This window comes from Rhinolophus hipposideros (assembly GCF_964194185.1).
Source record: "Rhinolophus hipposideros genome assembly, chromosome: 15".
Taxonomy (NCBI): Eukaryota; Metazoa; Chordata; class Mammalia; order Chiroptera; family Rhinolophidae; genus Rhinolophus; species Rhinolophus hipposideros.
This window is the reverse complement of record NC_138061.1, coordinates 7,937,452-7,964,223: the sequence shown is the minus strand read 5'-3', so window position 1 is coordinate 7,964,223 and position 26,772 is coordinate 7,937,452. Positions and strand designations below refer to the sequence as shown.

Genomic DNA, 26,772 nt, shown 5'->3' with positions numbered 1-26,772 from the left:
TGTCTTAGCTCACAGACTGAGTGGTTTATAAACAGCAGAAATTTGTTGCTCACAGTTCTACAGTTTTGAAGTCTTGGGATCAAGGTGCCAGGCTGTCCTCAGATGGCAGAAGGGGCGCTCCAGCAATCTCTTCTAAGGGCACTAATCCCATTCACAAGGGTTCCACCCTCATGACCTAATCACCTCCCAAAGGCCCCACTTCCTAATACCATCACCTTGGGGGTTATAATTCCAACTTGAGAATTTTGTGGACACTACCATTCGGACCACAGCACCACCCAAGGCTCCCCCTCCACTTCCTGGTTAGAGACAGGACAGGAGAGGCAGAGGGCAAGATGGAGGCAGGGAGGGGAAAAAAACGGGGCAGACAGGCGGCTGTAACAGTCGTCCCTAGAGGTTTGCCTCGTCACAGTAACAGGGGTGGTATTTTAAATTAAAAAATTAAATTCAAATTAATATTCAAAAAATATGTTTCTAAAAAAATATTTGAAAACAACAACAACTGGGGCTGGAGCATTTGCCTGAAGCCATCCGAGAGAAAAACAGCAGGCCGCTCCCTCCCTCCTTCCCTCCCTGTCGTCTGCTAAGTCTCTGGTGCTGGATGTATCCTTCCCTTTTAAAAACTCTTCTTTCTGAGTAAGAAAGAAGAGAGAAAACACCCCCATTTCTGAGGCATTTCCCAAACAAAGAAAGGGATTTTTAATTGAAGCCCTAGAAGACATCAAAGCTTGCTCCTTCGTCAGGCCGAGCCCCTGAACCCACTTTAAGTGGCTGAGCTTCCATTTTGCTATTGGCCTCCCTGGATGGCACACAAGCTGATCCCAGACCTTCGAGAACATTCTACAGATGACTCGATTGCCTGTGGCCACTTGTACTCCCATCTGTTCAGTATTTTCTTTTTTTTTTTTTTTAAAGCAGCAGAATTATTTTTCAAATGAAACGTTCCAGCTGTACCACCGTGTATTAAACAGTGAAATGGGCATTCTGGTTACAGCTGGGGACCCACAGTCAGGAATCCAAACAGAAAGATTGGAATCCAAACAGATGGAAGACTCCTGTGGACCCAGCTGGAAAACTACTCACCTGACTCATGTCCGCGGGAGTCAAACCTTAGAAACGTCAGAAATAATCGGGTTACAGTTCAGCTTGCTGCCCCGCCCCCAGAGTTTCTGGTTCAGAAGGTGTGGGGACGCTCCCCAGACTAAGCATCTCTGCCAAGTTCCTGGGTGACGCTGCTGCTCTTGGGCGGGGATTCGCACTCGGGGAACCGTTGGGGAAGGCGGTTTTGTCCAGGTGCTTCTCTCCTCACCTGTCTGGCCAGTAAGAGCTCCGGGTCACAGACACCTGTGCCAGCAGCTGGCGGCTGAGTTTCTGATGTCCGCCTCCTGACCAAAGAACCAGGAGCCAGGGCTACCTCCTCCTCAGTGTCAGAGCCTTGCTAGAGTTTCCAGATTCAGAAACAGAGCTCCAGAACTCTTCGAAGTTGAAAGCACAGGGAATGTATGCTGCCTGAACAGCTTCTGTGTTTCCTCTTGCTCCAACTCCTGGAGTTTATTCTGGTTTCACCTGTCTGCGTAAGAAGATTTTTCTGTGTTTCAGCTCTGAATATGAGCGAGTGGGTTCATCTACCTCACAAAGGTTAGCTGAGCGAGCACCGAGTAAAAATGGAATGATAAAGTATTGTGTTTTTCACTTAGAAAAGGGATCACCCACAAGTCTTCTCTGAACAACAGAATTCCTTTGTCCCATTTACAAGGTAGGTGTTCATGAAACAACTTTATGTAACCCGTAGCCAGCAGGTGGAGTAGATAGGGGTGTGCCTATATGTGTTGTTCGGAGCCTTTGTTTGAGTTTCCAGTGTCCACCCAGGTGCTGTTAGGTTGAAGTACAGGTGTCGCCATAATAGCAGTTATCAAATAGTGCCAATTTCTTGTGGTTTACACCAACACAGGCTTTTGTTCTTGTTTTGGTTTCTCGTGGTTTGTGAACTGCTTTGTCTGTGTAGGTAGATTTTGACTTTCTGAATAAGAAGGGAAGTCTTGTCTATTCGAAATCGGTTTCCATTGGTGGTCGGCATCCCTGTATTCTCTGTAACCAGGACCCATCAGGGCGCATAAGGAACCTCGTGCTCCTGGGAAGAGGACACAAGGAGCTGCTGGTGGCTGGTGACAGTGGTGGGAATGAATGGCCTGGATAATGTAATCCAGATCAAAGCCTCTGGTATGGTTGGGATGGTGGTTATGACTTTTCTTTTAGTGAATATTTTCCTTCCTGATTGTTCTGCTTAAACCAACCTTCAACGTCATTTCCTCTGAGCACAGACTGGCTCTGTGAGGGGAAGGAGGGAAAGAACACGCTGGGAAAGAACTGACAAGCCCGTGCGTGGTTAACTGCGTGGAGCCCGCCCACAGCTGGACATCTCAAGGTCAGCAATGTTTGGGGGCCGTTCAGGCTCTCACGTGGGCTCGGGTTCACGTGCTGCTTTATCTTGCTGGTGACTAGAAATAGCTCCATGTGTCTGCCTTGGAGTTTCCAGCCAGTTTGCAAGCCTCTCTGGACACCTCCTGATTTTGGCTTTCCTGCATTTCAGTGGCTGCATCTCGGACGTGCAGGTTGTATCTGCCATCGCGGGACTCGTTTGTATCAAAGCCCAAGCCTCTGTTGGGCTGACTGTCCAATGCTCCGATTGACCAAGCTTAACTCTCCAAACCAACCATTTCACAGCACTTTCCTTTCTGTAGCTTGTATCTCGCTTTCCATCAGAGCTGTGTCTGGCCCTGGCTCTTGCCCTATTACGTGATCGTGTGCACTTGGGGATTCGAGAAGAAAAAAGCAAGAGGCCTGTGAGTGGGGCTATTGTGCTAATACCTTCCAGATGGTGATATGAAAAGAGAGATAAGACACTGTCGCCCATCTGGCCGTACAGGACCTGATATGTTCGGCCTGTATCTTGGGGGCTGTTATCACCCTTCCATGACAGCTGGGGTCACTTTGGTGTTTGTCCTTGGACTTGGACAAGGGCTTAACTTGGCAACTCCAGCCCATCTCTGAAATGAAATTTGCCGTCAGTTCAGTGGGGGATCTGCCAAGAAGGACTCAAGAGCCCTGAACAGGGAATCAAAAGACAAGAGTTGCTGACAGCATCTTGCTGCAGCTGGACTGTTGGGCATTCGGGCTGAGTACAAGCCCTGAAGCAACATTCTCTGTTTCTCAGGTCCTGTGTGGATGGAGGCTGCTTCGTGGGGCCAGTTGTTTGCGAGGGCCTCGGTGAGGCACTGTATCAGGGATGGCAACCTCTGACCCATTAGTAGTGGTTCCCTAGGGATCTGTGTTAAGAAGGATTCTGAGGTCTGGTCCAGCTGGGCCCAGCAGGAAAGACTGTCTTGTCTGCGAAAAGTATGGTGGTTTATGTGCCTTCTTCGTCAACTCTTCTCCTAAAAAAATAAATAACAGACTTAAATTAAATCATTTCCTTAATTTTCCTAAAATACGGACACTCTATGTGAATTTGTATTCATCTTTTTTGTTGTTCCAATAAGGCTTGGAAAATACTGATTAGCTCCTTAAATGGGAAAAGGGATCTGGACTTTTGTAAGTAGGAAATTACCCTCCCCTCCCCCTGGCCCACTTTCCAGGGGAGGAGATAAAGGGAAAGAGGATGTAAATGCCTTGCAGAAGTAAAAGGAGAACAGATGTGCGGACCCCCATCTCCGTGCTCTGCCCACATCTGTGCCGAGTTTGGCAGCTTCAGGAGTTCCCCTGAGGGCTGGGAGTGGTGCTGGGGGTTGGAAAGGACCCAACTGTCTCCCTGAAAATAATGTCTGTAAGGCGAGTCGCTGTTGGTCATGGGAGACTTGAGCGGAGACGGGAGCTGGCAACCAGAAGCTGGACTGTCCTTACTGCTTCTCCTCTCTGCTCTGACAGCATGTCCTCTGGCAGCTCCGGGACCTTCCAGAGACCCTGTGTGAGCTCCTCTTCGGGGTCTAGAACCAGAGCTGGCTCCATGGTCGTGCAACCCGGGCCGTTGCCCAGATCCCTGCGCTCAGCACGGCCCTGTGCTGGGTTCAGTGCTCTGCTGTCGCTGTCTCGAAATTCTTGACACTTTCGGAACATGGGGCTGGCGTTTCCACTTCGCATTCATTTGCATCCATTTGGCCTGCAGACCCTATTGCTGGTCCTGCCTCCCAGGGTTGGCTCTGAGATTCCAGGAAGATAGAACGCTGCCCTGCTGTCCTGTCGGTGGCATGTTTGGGAGGCTAGGGGTGGAATGGGAGGGGCTGCCATGTGCTGAGCCCTTTCCGTGTGCCAGGCTCTGTGCTGGGGGCTGGAGAGACCATGGTGAGGGAGACTCGAATAGGAGCAAAGGACGCGTTAGCAGAAAAACGGGATCCTCAGCAGTGGGGCCCATGCAGGGTGGGCATGGTTGACCCCGGTGGTTGGGGGCTTCGTTGTTTGTGTGGCACCTCAGGACGATTATGGAATGGGCTGGGAGGGAGTCAGAGGGGGAGGTGAGCATTCAGGACAGGGGCTGCTTGAGCAAAGACACAGAGGCAAGAAGCTGCCAGGAGCACTGGGGGACTGGCCTAGTGGGATCAGAACAAAGAGAGGAGAGAGAGGACAAACCTGGGGGGGACAAAGATGGTGTGGAGCCTGGGGGCTAGGGAGTTTCACCTGCATTCCAAAGGTGGGGGAGAGGATGTGACAAGGAAGGGATCGGATTAGAATGCACGGTGGGTTATTCTGGTGTCTGTGGGCAGTGAATGTGTGGGGACAAAAGGAGAGGCAGCCTGGCAGTACAGGATATGCAGGAGTCCATCTGCTCAGAGAGGTTGTAGGCCTGGACCAGCAGAGGTGGCCCACAAGGAGAAGGGAGGTGACTCAGCAGGAAGACGCAATGATGGGGCACGGGGGTGAGAGAGAACCGGAAGAGTCAAGGACAATCCTGAATTCTGGTGCCAGGGCCTGGCTGGCTGATGGTGCCACTAAGCAAGCTGAGGAAATTCGGGGGAGGAAGAGGGTTAGGAGGGAAGAGAAGGAGTTCAGTTAGGGCCAGGAGGCGTCCGTGAGGGTCTGTGTGTCAGAGCTTCAGTTGTGAGTCACTGAGTCACTACGCGTTGCCCTGTTGGGGCCTGACCTCCCTGGGGATGGGCCAACAGCCGGCTGGAGGCCAGGAGGGAGGAGAGGCACCATTCTTAAAAGAGCTGTTGAGTCATTTGTTTGGTGCCTTTGGCTGATGGGAGCAGGCCAGTGCAGGAAGGGTGTGGCCCTGGTGGTCCAGGCCAGCAGAGGGAGGGCGGAGGGAGCAGGCACCGCAGTCTCCAGGCTGGAAGAGGCTGCAGAGCTGAGGGGAGCCCGAGGGCCTTCTCAGGGATGGGGGGCTGCGTGCAGCATGGGAGTATTCTCGTCAGTGGAGTGTGACTGTCTGTCACGGAGCTTCACCCCACCCAGCTGGCCTTGTTCTGAGGCCCCAGCTCCAAGGCAGTCTGCCTCCTCCCCTCGCCCCCCTCAGTGTTTTCAAAGGCAGAAATCTGGCCTTGCGCTTTGATAGAGCACCCTTAAAGTAACAGAACCACAGACTAGACCACCTTCCCCCAGTTTCCATTGAATTAAATAAAATCTTCAAGGGCTGTGTGGAGATAGGAGCGTGGCCAGTGGAGTTTGTTTAGGAAGGTCAATTTTAGACTAGTAGTTTGGGTTCGGAAGTGGCCTATTCACTGCTTGTGAATAGGATTAAAGGTAGGCTTCCAAAGTGTGAAAAGGGTTCTCTTAAGGAGCTGAAAAGCCCCCAATAGTTTGCATTATTCATTTGAGTCATTTCTTTACAAAATGTAGTGTTTCATCCACTGTCCAGGTTGTTACACGTTTGAGCAACCGAGGCGTCGTCACCCACTTGGCACTTCTGCTGGGCTGTGTCCAAACACTCACCATAATTATTGTTCACTGTGGATTGGCCTTGCTTAGGGCTAACTCAGGGTCGTTATTCCCTGATTTGTTTTTATCCCTGTTTCCCCGGGGTCCAGGGGAGAAGGCAACGTGGGTTCCAGTCCTGTCTTGAGTCCTGTCACCCAGCTCGGTCACAGCCCGTTGGGACACCCCTGCTCTTTCCCTGTTAATGGAGTGCCCACTGTGGGTGCCTGGCCAGAGGTTGGGACACTGGATGAATGTGACAGATGCAGCCTTCATAGAATCACAGTCTGGTCGCCTCAGTGGTCTTCAAGTCCTCTGTGACCCCTGTCACCGAGGAGGAGTATGGGGGCTGCCAGGTACATATCAGGGGAGGTCATTAGAAAGTGGTCATGAAGGGGGTAAAGGATTTGGTGCCTGGGTTCATGGCTCTACCACCTACCAGCTATGTGACCTGGTAGTGATCTCACCTCTCCAAGACTCAGTTTCCTTATCTGTAAAGTGGGTATGATGACACTTGCCTCAAAGGGTTGTTGTAAGGGTTACCTGAGGTCATATACAGAGGGTGCCAAAAAAATGTACACACGTTTTAAGAAAGGAAAAGTCTGTATTAAAAGTGTAATAATATATACCGATAACAACAGATGAATATGAGTCATGTGTATACATTTTTTACCAGGGAGGCTCGGCTGTTTGGTTGGAGCAGAGCAAGTGGAGGCGAGGGCATCGGAAGTGGGGGTTGAGGCAGAGGCTGGGCCCTTCAAGACCTGCTAAGCTGTGATGGATTGGGGGCAAGACTGAGCATTTCTGCAGTGTGTTGGGTGTGGGGGTGCCCTTGGCAGCTGCCCTTCCTGCCCAGAAGCCAGCCTTGTAGGTGGAATTGGAGGAGATGGAAATGAGCAGCATGTTTTGACACAGAACCCCAAGCGTCCTGCCTTTCTGCAGTCTGGGGGATTCTTCCAGGTGTTCCCGTCCAGAGCCTTCCCCACGAGGGCTGTGCGACTCCCAGCCCCGCGCCTGGGCCTCCGCCTGGGTTCGGGCTCTCAGTGCTGAGTCACCTGCAGCCCTGCGGACAGCAGTGTGGACAGCTGCAGAGAGGCTGGGGGGCCAGCCCACCCTGGAAACTATACCCAGGCTTTGCGCTAGTGCTACCTTGCTTTTTGCCAAAGGGGAATATCGCAACCTGTTGTGAGCTTCAAGCCTTGTCCCATTTTGGCTTCTGAGGGTGTGTTTGCAGGTGCCTGTCCTCCAGGCGGCCTCTCTGCCCTGCGGGCATTTCCCTGGATGTCCAGCAGGGGGCACTCACCCATTGAACGCCGGATACCACTTTGCCATAGAAATCCTCCTCCACCAGGGAAAAGGTTCCTTCATGACCCATTCGCCTTTTTGCCTTGACTTTTCTCACCCTTGGATTTTGGGGGCAAATCTCAGAGAGTTTACAAAGTTGTATTTTAGTTCCCAACTCATAGTTTCATTGCCTAGAAAAGAATTGTTAGAAATGATCACACAGAAGCCCCTCCCCCAGACAAAAATGCCCTGAACACCCCAGCTGCCTCCATTAAAGAAACCGCAGGTTCTGCTGGAGCCTAATGAGGGAGGAATGCACGGCCTTGTCTGGAGGGCTGCTGCATTGCAGGGTGCGCCTCCCGTGTCTAAGCGGAGGTCCCAGGGAACTGGGTGGGGAGCCCAGGGAAGCAGTGTGTTGGGTCTTTAAATAGCCCATTCCACGTGAGTGGGTGGGGCCCCATGAATGTGCCATTAATGAGCCGAGTTCCACTGGGAATAATTCTCCCTTTGTGTCCCCAGCACCTCCCCAGCTGCTGCCCGTGAGGATCTCTCTCCCCCGGCCTCAGAACACGCATCTTTGCCTTCTGCCCCAGCTGGTGATGGAGTAGAAACTTCGACTCCCTCCTGCCAGGGTCTGGCCAAGGGCTTGAGCAGGTATTGTACACAGCGCTCTCTCTCCACAGCTGCTGCCCCTGGAAAGGTGGGGCCTGGACGTCTCTGCCCCTAGACCTTGGGGAGAGTGGAATTTGGGATCGTGTCAACAAGGCATTGAAATCTGGACCCATGATGCCACAGCTGTGGTCATTTGGGTGTGGCTGATCTGAAGTTTTCCCGTGCTAGCAAGCTCTCTGTGATACAACGGGATGCCCTGTGTGAACAAGTGTGTTATCAGGGTTCTTCAGAGAAACAGAACCAATAGGATGTGTGTGTATGGATATCTATCCATCCATCAATTGATCACTAATAGACAGCGAGAGAGAATTTTAAGGAATTGGCTCATGCATTATGGAGACCGGCTAGTCCGTAATTTGTGGGGCAGGCTAACAGGCTGCAGACCCAGGGAAGAGCTGATGTTGCAGCTCGAATCCGAAGGCCATCCTCTGCTGGCAGAATTCCCTCCTCCTCGAGCAACCTCGGTCTTTTTCTCTCAAGGCCTCCACTGGTTGGATGAGGCCCACCCACCTTATGAAGGGTAATCTGCTTTACTCGAGTCTACTGACTGAAATGTTAATCGCATGTAAAAACATACCCTCACAGCCACACTTACACGGGTGTTGGGTATAATGGCCAAGCTGACACACAAAATTAACCATCACAGCAAGTATATGGACTCCTGATTCTGTGCAAACAGTTCTGAGTATAAACCATTCTGCTTAGCTATGAAAATCCCCTAAAGAGCCTTGTTGGACAGTGTTTTGTTGTCGAGAGCTAAACACACTTGGGTGTGTCTAGAAGGGAGAGCCTGTGGCCTCAGAGAGCTCCTGCCAGCTGGGGGGGCACAGAGGTGCTGAAACTAAGCCAAGGGGAAAGCTGAGACTCTAAGGGGTCGGGGGACAAAGCGATAGTTGAACAACTGCCAAACCAGAGTGTCCAGAAGTAATACAGGTATCAGGGGAGAGGGTGATCCTGTCAGGTGTGGTTCTAGGATAGGCAGTAATGAGAAGGTGGGGAGGGAACCGGCGTGAGCCCTTTTACCTGCACAGTGCTCTGTGGGGCATTAGCTCCCCCCACCCCGCTGTATCCTGAGATCCTACCTGCAGGTGTTGGTGCTGGGTCTCAGAGGTGGGCTAATTTACCTGCAGCCCCTCAGTTCCTCAGTGGCAGATCGGGAATTTGCGTTTCACTCCTTTCGGTTCCAAGGCAGTGCCTCATCTACGTCAGCCCCTGGCCTTGGGCCGAGGCTGGAAATGTGTGGGAGGCCTGCTTCCCGGTGGTGACACAGTGTGAGCAGATTGGGATTTATTGGTGTTTGCTTTGAACAGAGCAGGTACTTAATACAGAGGCATCAAAGAAATACATAAAATGACTCTTAAATACTCTCCCCTGTAGTTTCTTATAAATGACACATATATCTACTGTAAGACTGAGAAAACCCACTTTTAGGTACCTACCCATGAAAAATGAAAATATATATCCACCCGAAGACCTGTATGTTTATAGCAGCTTAATTCATAATCACCCCAAAATTGATACCACCCAAATACCATGTTTCCCAAAAATAAGACCTAACCGGAAAAGAAGCCTTAGCATGATTTTTAATAAGACATCCCCTGAAAATAAGCCCTACCATGTTACCCCGAAAATAAGACTGGGTCTTATATTAAGTTTTGCTCCAAAAGACGCATTAGGGCTTATTTTCAGGGGATGTCATCCTGAAAAATCATGCTAGGACTTCTTTTCCCATTAGGTCTTATTTTCAGGGAAACAAGGTATCCATCAACTGGTGAATGAATAAACAAATTGTGGTGTATCCATGCTATAGAACACTGCTCAATAGTAAAAAGAAACAAAATACTGATTCATGCAACAAAGTAGACGAATCTTAAATGCATTGTGCTGAGTGAAAAAGGCCAGACTCAACAAGTGACATTCTGTATGATTGATTCCATTTACATGATATTCTGGAAAAGGCAAAAAACTAGGAGGAATGGAAAACATACCAGTGGTTGCTAGGGGCTGGTTGCCAGGGGTGGGAATTGACTAGGAAATGCCGTGAAGGATCTTTGTGGGGCAATATGTCTTGATGGTGGTGGTGGTGACATGGAACTGTATACCTAGAAAGGGTGAATTTCACTGTGTAAATTATATCTCAATTTTAAAAAGAAGAACCAGGATTATCCAAGGGCTAGAGTAGATTTTTGATGAAATCTCTGCCTCTGTCTCTATGTCTCTCACACACAAATTCTCTCCAGACCTTTCCCTGAGGCACACAGTCTGGGGGGTCACAGAGCTACACTGGTGTACCCTGGCACCAGCAGATGTGAGTGATACCTTATCTGCTCAAGGTCCTCCTTTCCTGAGGTCACTGGGCAAGCTCTAAACTTCTCACATAGGTGCATTGGGGTCGTCTCACCATTGGTGGTTGTTCCCTGCAGCCAGCTCTGTTGGGGTTGCTTTTGAATCTCATTTATTTACGCATCTGAATGGTCAGCAGCGTGAACTTGAGGTTCCTCAGGGCCCCGTCCTTGTGGATCTTACAGCCCACTGGAGAAGACAGACACCAAGTGACAATCACAAGTGGGACGGAAGAAGGGTGCAGAGTATGGGTGGATGGAACCTGTAACCTCACTGTGCTGGGTGAAAGGGGAGAGCGTCCCAGGGGAAGTGACTTCTGAGCTGAGAGCTGAGGGCGGAGTGGGCCTGACTACACGTGGGCTGGGAAAAGAACAGCTCTTCTCAGGGAAGGAACCGCATATGCAGAAACCCTAAGGAAAGAGAAGGGAGGGAAACCAGAGGCACAGGTTGTGGCTGGAGCCTGGAGAGGAGGGAAGGATGGCATGGTGGGCGGGGCCAGGATGGGGCACACAGGTCCTGGTAAGATAGAATTTTTTTTCTTTTATTAATAGCTTTCTCTTAAGAACAGTTTTAGATTTACCAAAACATTGAGACGATAGTGCAGAGTTCCCATTTTCCCAGCATACGGGTTCCCTATTCTAAACATCTTAACAATAGTATGATGCATTTGGTACAATTAATAAATCAGTATGTTATTATTAAATGAATTCATAGTTTATTCAGATTTCCTTATTTTCCCCCTTACTGTCCTTTTTCTGTCCCGGAACCCCATCCAGGACACCACATGACATTTAGTCATCATGTCTCCTTAGGCTCCTCTTGGCTGTGATAGTTTTTCAGACTGTCCTTATTTTTGATGACCTGGACAGTTTTGAGCAGGACTGGCCAGGTATGTGTAGAATGTGCCTCCATTGGGATTCGTCTGATGTTTTTCTCCTGATTAGACTGGAATTATGGGCTTGGGGAGGAAGACCACAGAGGTAAAGTGCCATTGTCATCAAGGGCATGTGCTGTCAACATGGTTCATGTCTGCTGGTGCTAGCCTTGATTACTTGGCTGAGGTCGTATTTGTCAGGTTTCTCCCTGTTGAGTCCCTCCCCCCCCCCGCCCTTTTCCATACTGTCCTCTATGGAAGGGAGTCTCTATGCCCAGTCCACACCTAAGCAGTGGGGAGTGTACTCCTCTTATTTAGGGGGAAGCATCTACATACATTATTTGGAATTCTTCTGCACAGCAGATGTGTCCTCCCCCCATTAATTCATTTCTTCAGTCATTTATTTATATCAGTATGGACCCGTGGGTATCTCTTTATGCTTGGGAGTATAATCCAATGCTACTTTTTGTTGTTGTTGCTCAGATTGCTCCTGCTTTGGCCATCAGGTCATTGACTCCTAAGGCTTTTTTTTTAATTTTTTTTATTTAGAGCACTCCATTTATTAATTTATTTTTTGCTTCTTTCCATTTTTTTTCTTTCTTTTTTTTTTTTAACCTGCCGGTCAAGATTTATTACTGCAGTTTGCATTTCAAATAAACTTGGTCTTTTTCATTACAGCATAGGGATGTTATGCATTTTGAAACAATTCTACATACAGACTTTTTTTTAAGAGGAAAAAAATAAGCTATTTTATTTACCCAAGTATTTACACTTTATGTTATTCTTCCTTACTTTCTTTTTCTTTCTTTTTTATTAGTTTCAGGTGTACAAAACAATGTAATAGATAGACATTTATCATTTGTATCCCTCACAAAGTGATAACCGCCTCCCGCAATCTACTACCCCTCTGACATCTCACACAGCCATTACATTTCCATTGTCTCTATTCCTAATGCTGTACTCCACTTGTAAATACACACACACACACACACACACACACACACATATACATATATAAATAAAATTATAGATGACATTAGTATTGTTCAGCTTCAGCTTTATTTTAAGAGTCCAGAAGCCTGGAAGCAGGATAGAGAGGTGATCAGATTTGTGTTTGTAAAGGATCTCTCTAGTTACCTGGCAGGACAGGAGTGGTTTCAGGACTGACCAGGGCCTCCATGCCGGGACACAGAGCCTCAGGAGGGAAACCTGTGGTCTCATCACCTTACAGACACCCTCCCCTGCACCTTAGGGGTGTTGCAAACTCCAGTCTTTCTGTGGCTACTTTTAGCCATGGGCTGTGGCCTGGATCCAGGGATCCAAATAAATCTTGTCTTTTCCCCTCTGGTGGTTCCCTGGAGGTTTTCAAAGCAAGTGTCAAAAATGCACAGATGACAATTTCATTTTGCTGAAATAGAAGTTATCAGCACGCCTGGGCAGAGTCTGAAGTCCCATCCATTCCCATTTCCAGCCAGGCTTCTCTTGGAGCTGGCTCACCTTCTGTGTGTTTTTACCATGCACAGGGGCCACTGCAGCTCCCCCTGCCCCATATCTGTGGCTTTGTCTTCCCTTCTGGCCTTGGAGGGGAGCAACAGGGCAAGACCTTGTGTCTTGACAAACAAAGCGGGGGGCAACATCTTATTACAGAATCGACAGATGTTCTGTTCTTGCAAACATGCTGGCTTGCTTCCTGCTGCCTCCTCCTGCTTCTGATAGCGCAGTGGAAATGATGACACAATCCCACGTTTCCAGTGCAAGTGGCTTTTCTCTAGGAGTTTTCACACCCCCAACCCCTCCCCTGTCCCATTGGTAATCATTAGGCCACAGCCTTGGGGAAAACAGATGTGATTTTGAGAGAGGCCATGGGGCGCAGAAAGAGCTTCCTTCCTCTGCTTCCTCACCCTGCTCGAAGCAAAGAGCTCCTGGGAGTGACGCTATCCACCGTGGTGGCCAGGCTTCCAACAGGCCTTCCCTTCCTTCAGCACGGCCCCTCTGCGGCCTCCGCGCTCCTCCCTGACCTACCAGAGCTGTTTGGAGAGCATCATGCAGTGATTAATTGAGCTATAAGTGGCTGAAACCAAACTGGGAATCTGATGATAAAGAATTTCCAGGAATACAAGTCGAAAGCCCTCACTCTGGCCAAGGCAGCCACAGCTGACCATGGGGTTTCGGATTGGGGGTAGGGGTGGGGGTGGCAGAGAGGCTAGTGCGTAGGTCCATGGGCTAGGTGGGGCGTGAACCTGAGCAAACATCATCCCTGTTCAGAGCTGACCCCCCCACCCCACCCCTCGTCAACGGGGGACAGCTGTCCTTTAGGAATTGGGAACTTTGAAACTTGGCCCAGGGCAGCCTGGATAGACCTGGAAGAAAACGAGATGGAGGAGACTCAGCTGAGCTTCTGCTGGGTGGAAGCTGGTTCCATGGCGCTGGTGCAGGTGGCCGAGGGGACACATTCCTGAGAAACTCCACCCTGAACTGCAGCATGGGGGTGAGAGAGAGGCAGGTGGCTTTGGCTCACTAGGGTTTCTGGGAGGGTCCCCCAGCCCCTGCCCACTGTGGGCAGCCCTGAATTGCCCCCATCTCTTTATCAGCACTTCTCTCTGACTTGAGAGATTTTCCTGGGCAGAAGAGGGAGTGCAGAGCCCTCTCTCCGGCCCTACATATGGTGGAGCCCTTTCACATGCCAGTCACAGCTCAGCGGTTAATTTCGTAGGTGGGGTCGGGACCATCCTTTCTGTTTTAAAGACATTGGGGTTGCTGCTGCTGACACGGTGTGGTGAGAAGGTGGCGCACTGAGCAGACGGCTCTAATCCAGCCTGAAGGAGAGGGATCTTGATGTCAGCTGCGTTATCGTTCAGTATTTCTCCTGCTTGTAAGACCCACTTCCCACAGGGCAAACTGGGCCTGCATATGGTGTATGGTGTCACATCCTGGCTGGACAACCAGAGGCCATTGACCTGGGCCTCCTGCTCTTGGTCAGTCTCATGAATGGGAACCAGTGTTGGGCCACTGCCAAGTGTCCTGGTTTTTGTTGGGCGAGCATGTCTGGAAGCTCCACCTCGTTAGCTTCAGCCTGAGAAGTGAGGGAGGCTGTCATCTCACTCTCCAAAGGAGCCCTGCAGGAGGTGGACTCCTCAGTCTGTGCAGAGCAGGCGTGGAGAGGGCAGGACCCAGGGTCCAGCCCTGTAGTTCTTCCCCTCCCCCAGGAGGGGCAGAAAGAGAGGGGCACAAAACAGGCTGCTCTGGCGCTGCTCACTGGCTGGAGGGGCATGGCTGGAGAAGCTTCAGGGCTCCAGCGGGTGACCCCACCTGGGCCGGAGTCCCAGGACCCCTCGAGCAGCCATGAAGGGAACCCGACCTGAAGTGGGGTTCAGGGAGGAGCACACGGTGCAGTGGAGCTTTGAGGAACCAGTGAGAGCGCGGCTGCCAGTGCCCAGCACAGTGCCCGGTGGGTAAAATGTTCCAGGGCCACTGAGACCCAGGAGCCCACCCTCCGTTCCCAGATGGCACTTTATCATTTTAGATTTTGCACTTCAGGAAGCTGCTTTTCTTCCAAATCAAGTGAGTGCCGTCAAGCCCTCAGGCCCAGCTGGAGGTGCTGAAAGAGATGTTGCCAGGAGCAGCCCTGGTCACAGATCGCCCTGGAGAAGGTGGAGACGTAGACCCCCAAACCGAGGAAGGGGGGGCCAGAGACAAGGCCCCAGCAAGTCAGGGTGGGGTTGGAACATGCCTGGCTCAGGGCCCCTCTCTGCTCGGGTTGCTGCTCCTTTGTTGTGAGCCCGTTTCTCTTATATTTGAGCTCATGAGGTAAAGTGACAGGCCCGATGCTGTCAGCAGCAGGAAGTGGTGAGCCCTCGGAGAGGATCGTGTAGTGCAGTCTTCTGCTTTGTTTCCATCAGTCCATCCATCCTCCGTCTGCTCAGCAGACATGCCCTGGGTTCGTTCTGTACCACATCCCATGTGAGATGCAGGGGAAGCAGCATAAAGTCAGAGAGACAGGCCCCTCGCCATTTGTGAGCTGTGTGACTTTGGATATGTTACTTGACTACCGTGAGCCTTCATTGACCCACCTTGAAAATGGGGCTGGTAGGTAACGGGAGGTGACTGTGAGGGCGGATGAGGCATATAAAGAATGTATCTCAGTGGCCAGCATCCAGTGGGAGTGGCCGGCAGCCATCGTGGGCTGCTGGGAGCTGCCGTGAGCGGCTGGGAGCTGGCGACCGACTGCCTCAGCCCGGGGGAGCGCAAGGCTCCTAATACCAGCCTGGGCCACGGAGCTGTGTCCTACACAACACAACTAGCTATGCCATACACAACGGTTTGAACTGGAGTGGGGTGGGGGAGGCGGAAGAAGGGGGAAAAAGAAAAAAGAATGTAGCTCAGTGCTTGATAAGTAGGAGGCATTTGATCAGCATGGGCTGTGCCAGGGGTGCTGGGGGAAAGGAAACAGACAGAACCTGCTGTTCTGTAAATAGACACAGCGTAACACATAATAGACTTTCCAGCAGAGCTGAGCACAGAAGACCCAGGAGAGAGTGCCTAACTCTGCCGGGACAAGTTGGGGGTGCTTCCCCAGGGGAGTCAGCGTTTCCACTGGGCTTTCCAGCATGAGGGGAGTAAGACGAGGGGCCCAGCAGGTGCAGACAGCGGTGGGGAGAGGCGTGGAGGGGCTGCAGGGAGGACAGGGGGTTGTGCACAGAGCAGTGGTTGGCGGCCAGAATGGCAAGTGGTTGTCAGACCGGGAAGTTTGCTGGGACCCGCAAGTGAAAAAAAGCTCATCTCCTCTTTTTAAGAAGAAGAGAGTTAGGACTGTGTTCAGAATGGGGGAATGTCTCTGGTGGCTGAGGGGAGGGTCGATGGAGAGGGGAGGCCGAGGGTCAGGGGCCACTGGAGTTTGTCACCATGATCCATGTGGGAGGTGACGGTGGCCTACACTAGGGCAGTGGCTGTGGGGATGGAGAGGAGCTGAGTCTGTCTTTCTGGCAGGCATTCATTCATTCACTCATTCATTCGTTCATGAACATTCATTGAGCTTCTGCTCTGGGCAGGCTTGAAACAGTGGTAACCCCCGCGAACGTGGGCCACACTCTTCTGAGGGGACTCTGCAGGGATGGCTGTTCCTGGGCTGGGCTGTGATTCTGGGCAGGGGCTCCTAGGACAAGTCACCTAGGACCTTGGGCTCAGCACCGGCATTTCTTTCCCTTGCTGCCCAAGGCTGAACTCAGTGGGGAGGGAAGGTGTGCAGTGCCCCACATGGTCCCACCCAGCACGGAGCCCCTGGTATTTTCTTTGGCCTGAGAGGTAAAGGGCCGCCAGCTCTTTGGGGACGACTTGCCCACCTGGGCCTCACCTCAGTGTTCCTGCTCCTGCCTCTGTCTAAAAACCCATCTTATTGAGCATCACTACCTGGCGCCTTTGCAGGGCCACAGGGTCCTGCAGCCTTTCTCAGCTTCAGATAACGGGGTTCTCCTCCCCTTCTTCCTCTCCCCTCTTTTCCTTGTCCCTCCCCAGCTTGTATTGCTCCATTTTATAGATATGAAAGCTGAGGCTCCGTGAGGTCAAGACCGTGCCCAAGGTCACAAGCTTCTAGAGCAAAGCTGTGGAGGGAGCCATGTGGGTCAGGTCATCTCAGGGAGCTTGCCAGCTTTTAACTGCTCCTCCTGAGTCAGGAGCTATGGGCTTGGTGCCCCGGAGGTTCTGTAAGACAGTGAAGCAGGGGCCCCGAATCCTCCCAGGACAAAGTGGTTTCTTGCTTTTTCACAAAATAGCCACAGCTTCAGCTGCCGTTGATGTGTATTGAGTGCTTGGTGTATATCTGGTGCTGCTATACTAAGAACTTTTCATATGTTTTTCCATTTAAACGTTGCAATATGCATGTTGGCAGGGAGGTCCTAGTAATAATTCCACTGCACAGATGAGAAAACTAAGGAACACAGGGGCCAAGTATCTTCTTAGGGTCAGTTTAAGGATTCAGGCAAGTGAAAAATTTCCCGTGTAATCTTTTTGACTTAGGTGTCTGAGGAAGAGAGTTTAATTCAAACCTTATTTCTGGGCACCCAACCTATCCCTCTCCCCGCTGTGTCACATACACACAAACCAAGACCTGCGATTGGGGAGGGGGTTGGGGTCAGGGAGGCTGGAGAGTTTGGCTCTGGGCTCTCCGTGTGATGCCAGTGGGAAGACTGGTCCTGGGGCCACTTCACTGATTCTCCTTAAGCTTGGGCCTCATTTGGAAAGAATTTTGGTTTCTGCCCCTCTCTTCTGTGTCTCTAAGTACAGGTCTGTCCACCCATCTGTCCATCCATTTGTCCACATAGCTGCTGAGACCCTCCCCTGTGGCTGGCACGGGGCGAAGTGTCAGTCATTCTGTGGGGCATATGGGAGGCGTGGCCTCAGCCCTCCAGGAGCTGACCCGGCCCAAACCTCTGCTTTCTAAGGAGAAAATGGATGCTAGGGGGGGCGAGGGAGCCCTACCCTAGTTTGAAGGGGTCAGAGCAGGCACCTCTGGAGAGAGAGGTGGATTTCCTGGAAAAAAGGAGCTGCACCACGCGGGGTCAGAGGCATGTTCCTGGGCTGGGCAACCACTGCTTGCGGAAATGCTTGTGTAAAGTTGGAAACCTCCAGCTCTTTCTGGATTAATAGCTTAAATTAGAGATGAAAAAAAAAAAACAGTACATACTGTGTTTCCCCCAAGGTAAGACATAGCTGGACCATCAGCTCTAATGCGTCTTTTGGAGCAAAAATTAATATAAGACCCGGTCTGATATTGTATTATATATCATATCATACTCAGTCTTATATAAGACCCGGTCTTATATTAATTTTTGCTCCAAAAGATGCATTTGAGCTGATGGTCCAGCTACCTCTTATTTTCAGAGAAACATGCACTTATTCTGTGCGAAACTTTTGTAAGTCACCGGCCTCTGAAAGCTGTTAGGAAACCCAGTAATGTCTCTTGCACATCTCCTTAATGTCAGGGGGATGAGGCAGGAGTTGGGTCAGTCTGTTGTCACAGAAAGATTGTCTTCACGTGGACAAATCAGGTCCTGAAAATCTGAGTACTTAGGAAAAATAATCCCTTTTCCTTAGACACAGTTATACGCTCACTGCATCCAGTGATGAGTAGGCAGTGTGCAGAGGGAATTACCCAGATTGGGCCCCTGGGATGGTTATGAAAAGAGGGAAATATTTTTAGGGTTCAGGAGTACACACGTGCACACACACACATATGCCTACACACACGCACACACTTATTCACTCACTCTGCCCTCAGACATTATGCTAATTATGTTATCAGTAGATGCTCATGGATGCTATTTCTGGCCCAACCGTTGTTCTGGATTTCTGTTTGTCTGGGAGCCTTGAGTCAGCAGTTCTGGGCCTCAGCGCCTTGTTTTCACGGCTCCGCTCACAAGTAGGGCAGCCCCGTGTCAGATTGTGTCGCTGCTAGTTAGGCATGGAAAGGAATTCACTCCAGACAGGCTGACGACAGGCTTGCCTACATGTGTAGGATGGGGACCCCCTCTCTCTGCTTACAATGAAGGAAGGACCCCGAGGCTTGGAGCCTCTGCGTTTGCTTATTTGCATTTTCATTTTGAAAGCATTTCCACCCCGAAAGGCCTCTTTGGGGCCACCCAGGGAAACCCTCTCCCACTACAGATGGGCGGAACCTGTAGTTCTCAACCTGTTTCTCCAGTTGGGCTTCAGAAACCAGCTTTGCAGACGATTTGGCAGCTGGGAGGTCCCATCTCTGTTTACACCTGAATGTTTTCCTTAAAAGGCCTCTTATTCCTCATACAAAGTAACCTCTAAAACCAGTAAACTTAGAGGAACTCAGTGGATTAACACATCAACGTTCAAACCAAATCCAATATTTAAGCTTTTTTAACAAGGACTGGAACATTTTTATAGTGCTTATGGAATTTTCTGTTCTTCTTGGAAATGAATCCCCAAGAATGATGAATAACTGGTTATGTTTTTGAGTCCAAACAGAAGAAATTACCTGGCCCAGGTGAGATCTCTGTCGGTTCTCTCTTCCCACGTTCGAATGAAACTTGACTTCATTTCTAACTACGAGCTTGAACTTTGGAGGTTAGAATTTGATTTAGCCAAATGTCTACCTTTGGCCACCCTGTTTGTTTTTGCCTATGATCTTAAACCTAGTTTATAAAAGTTGTTACAGGAAGGCGTCTGGATGATCTAAAGAAAATTGTTAACCTGAGAAAGCCCCCTTAAAATGAATCCACTTACTGAATCAAAACATTATGGTCATAGTGGGGAAAATGTTTAACTGGAACTTTACCTTGAAAAAAGAAACGAAACTTAGGAAGAGGGTTTCTTTTACAGTTGACAAGATGTAGACATTAATGATAACCATATGTTAATGCTTAGAATGTGCAAAGAATCCTGGCCGTATTTTTCTGCCCAATTTTCAGGGTTGCATATTGTTCACTTCACATTTTTTATTGCAGTTGAAGCATAGTCACTTCTCCATAATCACACAGGGGCTTAAACCATTTTCTGAAGGGCTTCTCTCAATCTAGGATTCTCACGTCCTCTCTTTAAAGCCATCTTCTTCATCCTTGTGACTTTCTCTTCTTCAGTCGTTCACATGCTTCCGGTGGCTTTTGAGCAATTCCCCGGGATCAGTTTCATTGACTTAGAGGTATATGCATCTTCGTAGGTTTGTAGTTTCACTTTGCAGTTGTGGGCGTTGTCTGTTGGCCCCAACGACCCACAGGAGACAACTGGCAAGGACGTGTGAAGCCGGAGGTATAGAGTGGTACCTCGGTTTTTGAACGTCTCCGTTGACGAACATTTCGGTTTACGAACGCCGTAAATTTTATGGATCGATGGTATCATTAGATAGTAAAATTTAAAATTCATGCCAAATTGCTGTTTTAGGGGTTGATTTTAAAGGTCTGGAATGGATTAATCCATTTTGCATTACTTTCTACGGGGAAACCGAGGTATCACCGTACTTGAGGGAGGACTGAGTCTGTAAGTCGTTGCTTTGCTGAGGACCGTCTTCCTGTGTAACCTTGTGACTGTGGGAGCGTGGATGGTGGAGGGATGGGGCAACTAGAAATATACCCTCTGGGAACTTCATTGTTTTCTGGTTGTATTGATTGTTGAGGGAGCCCAGTAGCAGCTGATGGGCGTCATGTGAAATTGAATGTTGTGTTAGTAGAAGGACATTGATGAAGGCGCTGAAGCCCTCGTCCACCATATACACAGTCCCCTGGTGGAGAACCCATAGGAGAGAACACCTGGAGAATGTCAGTCACCAAAAATCCTGCTCACCCATGGAGTGGCCTTTTTTAAATCTGGGTTTTATGAATTGCGTTAACTGGTCACAATTATTTTCCTTTTTGCTTTGGCTTTTGGAAACCTTAGAGCCAGACTTCCAGCCTACTCCATTGAGGGTTTAGGTAAATACTTCCAGGCTGACTTCCTCCCTTCTGACTTTTACCCACATTTTCTACCCCAGTTTCTTCTTTGCTCTTTTGAGTTGCAAGCTTAATTCCTTTTTGACATTAGGTAGGGTATATTTTTTTAAAAAGGTTTACTCAAGAGTGTCTCCTACTAGTTCCATCTCAAAAGAGGTGAATTAATGTGGTAAAGAAAGAAGATTCCTCACAAAGAGTAGCCGTTGGAGCTGTCGTTGCTTGAAAGGAACTTTGAAAGCTCTCATGGGTAAATACGGTGAAGGCAGATAAATATATAGCAAATCAGCTCTTTTCCAAGAGACAGCAAGAGAACCTTCTGGAAAAGAAGGGGTTTTACCTGAGCTTGTGCTTCAGCCCAAGAAAACCACTAAGACTCCCAGGGGTGAGCACATGAGAGTTAGTGTTGGAGCGTAGGAGATTAACAGAATACCTGTGGCCTTGGAAAGGAAGAAACCCAACAGTCTTCTGCCTTTTCTCTATTCATCATAAGATTGAAAAATTGCCAGAGCCTTGTTTCATGTTCTCAGGTTTCATGCACATGTGTTTCTGGCTGTGTGTAGGGCACACGTCATGGCTGAAGAGCGGAGACACCGGACACAGACACACAAAGCGAGACTCTAATGAGGCGAGAAAGCGCCAAGGCTTAAGGCTGCTGGCCATTGGGAGAATGGGGAGAAGTCTGCGGCTGGGGGAGACGGACCCCTCCCAGGAGCTGGGGCTGGATACAGCGGAGGATTTGAGAGCTGGAGAACTTGGGAGGAGGTGCCTCCCACCAGTGAGCCCACAGCAAGGCCCCTGGCCCTGCTCCAACTTAGGATGAAGTGACAGGATCAAGGCCAGGACATAGAATTGGGACTTTTTCCCGAAGGCAGTGACAACTTTTGGAGCAAGGTTGAGTGACATGAAAGCCCTGTCATCAGAAGCCCAGGAAAGAGGACCCCAGATCTGCAAAACCTGGGCAGAGAAAGTGCCACCAGCAATGTGCCATTCTTGACCTACAGCCCTGCCCTGTTTGCGGGTCGGTTTTGCTGGTCTCAAGCTCATATTGAACATGTGGTTGCTGAACTCAGGCCACACGTGAGGCCTGAAATCAAATAGCTCCCAGCTCTTAGAATCTTAGGAAAGGCAGTAAGCCAGGCTCTCGCAGTGCTTGGAGACTCAGGAAGTGCTCAGTACAGAGCTGTGTGACGGACGTGGGGCCTCCGATGGAGAAACAAGTTGCAGCGCCATCCGAGGCTGGAGCCTGGCTAAAGGTTGGTCCCTAAAGAGAAGGTCCACGTGGTTTTGTCCACACTCTGCACCATGGTTACAGGATGGAGGCAAAGGCCTTCGAATTAAAGAAGCAGGACCCTGCCCAGGTCCGCTCTCCATGTGTATTTACGTTCTTAGCATTCTCCAGATGGGTTTTTCTGTGATCTGACCTACTTTCCTTTAGCTTGTGTGCTCGGGCTAATTAGCAGTGCAGGGGTCCATGGGTCTTGTTTGGAGAGCATTGCTGCTATGGCAACTGGAGACTCCCGAGGCCGCAGTGAAGATAGAGCTGCTCAAGTTTGTTTTTCCAGGACCCATCAGGTGTCAGAGGTGCTTCAGATTACTCACCCTTCTTGACTATGGTCAGTCCCTTGGACCTCAAGGGATTTAAGAATCTGTAACACATAGTTTATCTCTCAGTTACAGGGACTTAGCAGGTTTACTGATCTTTGTGGTGTGTGTCAGTAAGCACTTGAGAATAGACTCAGCTTATTCTGTATTTATAGGCCAGGCTCATGGTAAGTGCATTAATATATGTTGAATTGCTAGTTGTTTTAGCTGTGATGGGTGGCTTGGGGATGTTAGTAGGAGGGTTAGCAGTGAACTTAGCCTGCCTTTAGGGTCCTAGGATATGTGTGCTGTGGTCAGAAGGCCCCAGAGGGGCTGTGGGAGTTCCGGGGCTCATTAGGGCCATCGATAGAAGCGTCGGGCATCACCGGTTGACCTAGAAAAGAAATACTGTGCAGTAGTAGCCTCTGCCCCCTCTCTGGACAGCCCGGGTGGATCTGGACATTGGACTGGGAATGGAGAAGTAGTAAGGAAGGGAGGAGCGGCCTTACCACGTGAAAGCAGTGCCTTCTGCTAGAAAGATCTCAGTACGTGAGGGGAGTGATGGAACAGAGTAAGTAGTCTCAACTCCAGGTAATGGCCTGGCCCGAATGGGTGCTCAGTACAGGTTTCAATACGTGAGGGAATGAGTGATTGCAATGCTAACTGCTTACATGTTAATACTTTTAGATGGAGTCTGTGCTTTCTTATTGTACAAACCCATGATTTAACCTTTGTGGAATGCTGTGCAGTAGGGGGTAGGAGGAAGGAGGAGGCAGTAAAGAAGCAGGCGTGGCATGGAGGTCTGTGGCATGGTGGTCTGTGTTATCAGCGGCTCTTGTGGATAGCCATCACCTGGGGGGAGACTGTGCCCCTTCGGGGTCCCCTGGGTGCTTATGCTGGGTCACATGGCCCTGGGCTGCTGTTCTTTCGAGTTTCCTTGGTCTGATTTATTTAGTAGTTTTTCTTTTTCCCCCCCTTGTTCTTAGCAGTTCTTCTGGGTCCCATCGATATATCTTAATTGTTTTTGTCTTGTTTAGTTTCTCCCATCACTGTATCTTAAGCAGCCTGTCTTGGTCAGCTTGCGCTGCTATAACAAAAATAACACAGACTGGATGGCTTAAACAACAACTTTTGTTTCTCGCAGTTCTGGAGGCTGGATGTCCGAGATCAGGGAGCCAGCGTGGCCAGGTTCTTGGTGAGGGACTTCTTCCTGGCTTGCAGATGGCCACCTTCTCACTGTGTCCTCACACCGTAGGGGGAGGGAGGAGGCGATAGATTACGTGTCTTCTCTTTTTGAAATTTTTTTAAACTTTTTAATTTATTTTAAGTGTGTTTTTCCAGGACCCTTCAGATCCCAGTCAAGTAGTAGTTGTTTCAATCTAGTTGTGGAGGGTGCAGCTCATTGTGGCCCATGTGGGAATCGAACCAGCAACCTTGTTGTTAAGAGCACTGCGCTCTAACCAAGGGAGCTAACCGGCCACCCCCTGCTTCTCTTTTTATAAGGGCATTAATCTCATCATGAGAGGTTGCTCATGACCTAATCTAACCCTAATTACCTCCCAAAGGCCCCACTTCTAAAACAGTATCTCATTGGACATTAGGGCTTCAACATAGGAATTTTGAGGGGACACCAACATTCAGCCCGTATCACAGCCCTTTTCCTCTTGAATCACTCTCCCTCCCCGTGTGTGTGTGTGTGTGTGTGTGTGTGTGTGTGTGTGTATACACATATATACCAGGGGTGGCAAAAAATTGTATACAAGTGGACACTTTGGTCAACGTTGCTCAAGCAGTAGTTCGCCGTCATCAGAAGTGTCTGGACGCTGATGGGAACCACTTTGACCACCTCTTGCAATTGCAGAAGTTGAATGTGACTTGCATTCATCTTTTAGTATCAGCATACATTGAGTATTAACATGTTAATACATTTTCCTTTCTTAAAATGTGTATGCATTTTTTGGCACCCTCTCTACATGTAGTTTTATAGTAGGCTAAATTACTAGATAGGCTGTAGGCTGAATTACTAGATAACCAAGTTTGTTTTGAATTATGGGCAAAGCACCAGAGGGTCTGAGACAGTCTTCCATCAGGACTCCACGCAAACCCGTAATGCATGGATTTCAGTGGCATCCACTTCAGTGGCAGCCGGGCTGTATTTGTTTTTCTCCCCAGGAGCTTTGTCGTGTTTTTGATATCAATGAGATGGTGTCAGCCTACTCCATGAGGTGCCACTGTGTCATTACTTCTTGCTTGTAGGGATTCTAAATAAAAGCACTTCACTTCAATGCCTCTTTATTTCTTCTATGGTACTAAGGGGAAAACGTTTCTTATAAAGAAGGAAAGAAAATTAGCACTGCTTGAGCACCAATTAGAGTCCTGGTCATGGCCTTTCATATATGTTATTTTATTTTTCCAGTACCCTGCAAAGTAGATGCCTTCTATCTCTTGGCCAGCTCGGGAAGCAGAGGCTTCGTATGCTTAAGTGGTTGCCTCAAAGCCACACAGCAAAGGGGCTTTGAGGGACACGTCAGGGTTGAACTGCTGTCTCATTTCAAAGTCCTCTCGTTATTGCTGCAAACCCCTACCTACTGAGGGTAAGGACACTTGGGGGGGGGTTGTGCTTTCGCATAAAAAAACAGTTAGCAGGTGAATTCCAACTGTGGTTCCTCATTTTATCCCATGTATTTTTCTAGTGACAAGTTTGGCTGAAGGCCATACCCTTGGTACCCAGGGAAGGGAGTCCCTTTCCTCAAAAAATTAAGTCTCGGTTAATGCTTATGAAATTTTCAGCTCCATGTGGTAAGGTTCTTTGGGCTCTCAACTGTATATGGAGCCTGCGAGGTCTGTTTTCTGATGGAGAAATGAACCCTTGGGGTACCAAGAATGATAAGGTGAACAAGTTGCAGGATCCTTGCCACCAGGTGATGCCCAGAGCTGACAGTGAGTGACAGCTTCCTGGGAGGTACTTTCCAGAGCAAATCTCATCAGGCCGCCCTCTGACAGTTACCTACCCTAAGAGACTAATGCGATCATTAGCTATTTTCACATACATTTGAAAGTAAACGTTCTCCGGGTTTACTGGAGATTTCATGTTGCTGCGTCCTGGGAAACAATTTTGATTTTCTGGCATTTGTTTGACACTGATTTTAAATACTCGCAGGGGAGAGTCAGAGCGCCATGAAGCTCTAGAACAATCCTGACATGAGCCATAACCTCAAAAGTACCCTCCCACGTATCCTTGGCCACAGTCGTAGAAAACACGCATTATGTTGGAGGAAATTTTAAAATGCTTTGAGCATTTCCATTTTATTTTATTTTTCTTTTGGCCACAATTTAGAGACATTTAGGCTGTGGAGTGAAGACACGCTGGGAAAGTGGAGAAGTTTTCAACTTAACCATCAGAGGGGCCACTTTAATTCAGTCATGAGTGTCTGTGTTTGGAACTGAGAAAGCAGTTGCACAGAATGGAGAGAAGACAGTCGGGTTCCCAGGTGTGCCCCCAAACCTCCTGAACCCAGAAGGGGATGAAGTCCTTCTCTAGCCTTTGTGAGAAGGCCCAGGAGCCCAAGCCTGGAGGGTTTCTGAGTCTCAATGTTGCCATGTACAAGGGCCACAAGCCAAGTGGGCGGGCCTGGCTAGCTGGGCGTGTGGTTGCCCCAGCCTGGAATGGGGGTGGGTGCTGGGGGCCCTGTGATGGGGAGTCACGGACATTCCTGCAAGCTCAGCCTGGGTTTAGAATCAGAGGTGGGCCCTTTGATTGCATGTCATTGCGACCTGCCTCCCCCCCTCCCCGCCCCCCACCACACACACCTTTGTTGTAGCCTTAGGGACCTGAGGTGGACTTCTCACCTTGCTTGGCCTTGCTGTGGAGAACTTATCTCCGGCCTAAGATGGGGTTGCAGACCATAAAGCAGGCCCTGTGCCTTTCTCCCCAGCTTGCCCCATCCTCCCTCACCGCCCCCTGCCCCGCAATTGTGTGAGCAAAGGTGTCTGTGGAGGCCTGTCCTGGGCTCACTGTCGGGGGTGGCCAGGCCCTCCCATCTCCCTGGCCCAGGCCTCAGCTGTCCAGGGCCTGGCCAGCAGCCTGGAAGAGGCAGACGGTAGCAGACGGAGCCTGCAAACATCTTGCACGTTTCCCACCGCAGCCTGTTTACCTGCGCCTCCAGCCACCCCCCTGACAGGGGCGGGAGAGTCCATTTCCTTCCTCCTGGAGGGATGAGCCGGCGTACCCCTCACTGCTCTGTGGTCAGCGGGGAGACCACCACGCCCCCCCTCCTGGGGCCGCAGGCTCCCCAGCCCGCAGTATGTTTGCATTGCAACGCCACACAATGCCGGCGGTCGGGGCGCGGCTGGGGGAGGCGTGTGGGTGCAGAGGGAGGGTCTTCGCCCTCCCCCCATTTCCGGAGTCCGCGACGGAGCTTTGTGAAGATGCTGTCGGAGGGGCAGCACCGTGACGATGACATCACCGTGTCACACACACAGGCTGGGCTAGTGGGGGGCGGTTAAGAGCAGAGCTTTCGGACCCCACCGGCGGCGCTCACGCTCACACTTGCGCGCCCCGAGCACAGCCGCGCGCGCCACGATCACGCACACACACAGGCGCGCGCCGGCCACACACGCGCGCACACTCCCGCGGCGCTCGCTCCCCGGCCTCCCGATCGC

At 50.1% G+C, this 26,772-nt stretch overlaps 1 protein-coding gene across 5 annotated transcripts in view; it reads left to right on the top strand.

Annotated features, from left to right (window-relative positions):
• The window catches only part of TACC2 (transforming acidic coiled-coil containing protein 2), a 184,901-nt gene that overhangs the window by 89,890 nt on the left and 68,239 nt on the right, over positions 1-26,772 (top strand). For all 5 annotated transcript variants that reach the window (XM_081073623.1, XM_081073625.1, XM_081073624.1 and 2 more), the window contains one exon: positions 7,711-7,845. In XM_081073623.1, coding sequence (XP_080929749.1) covers positions 7,711-7,845 — 135 coding nt within the window. The remainder of the gene's footprint in view (positions 1-7,710; positions 7,846-26,772) is intronic.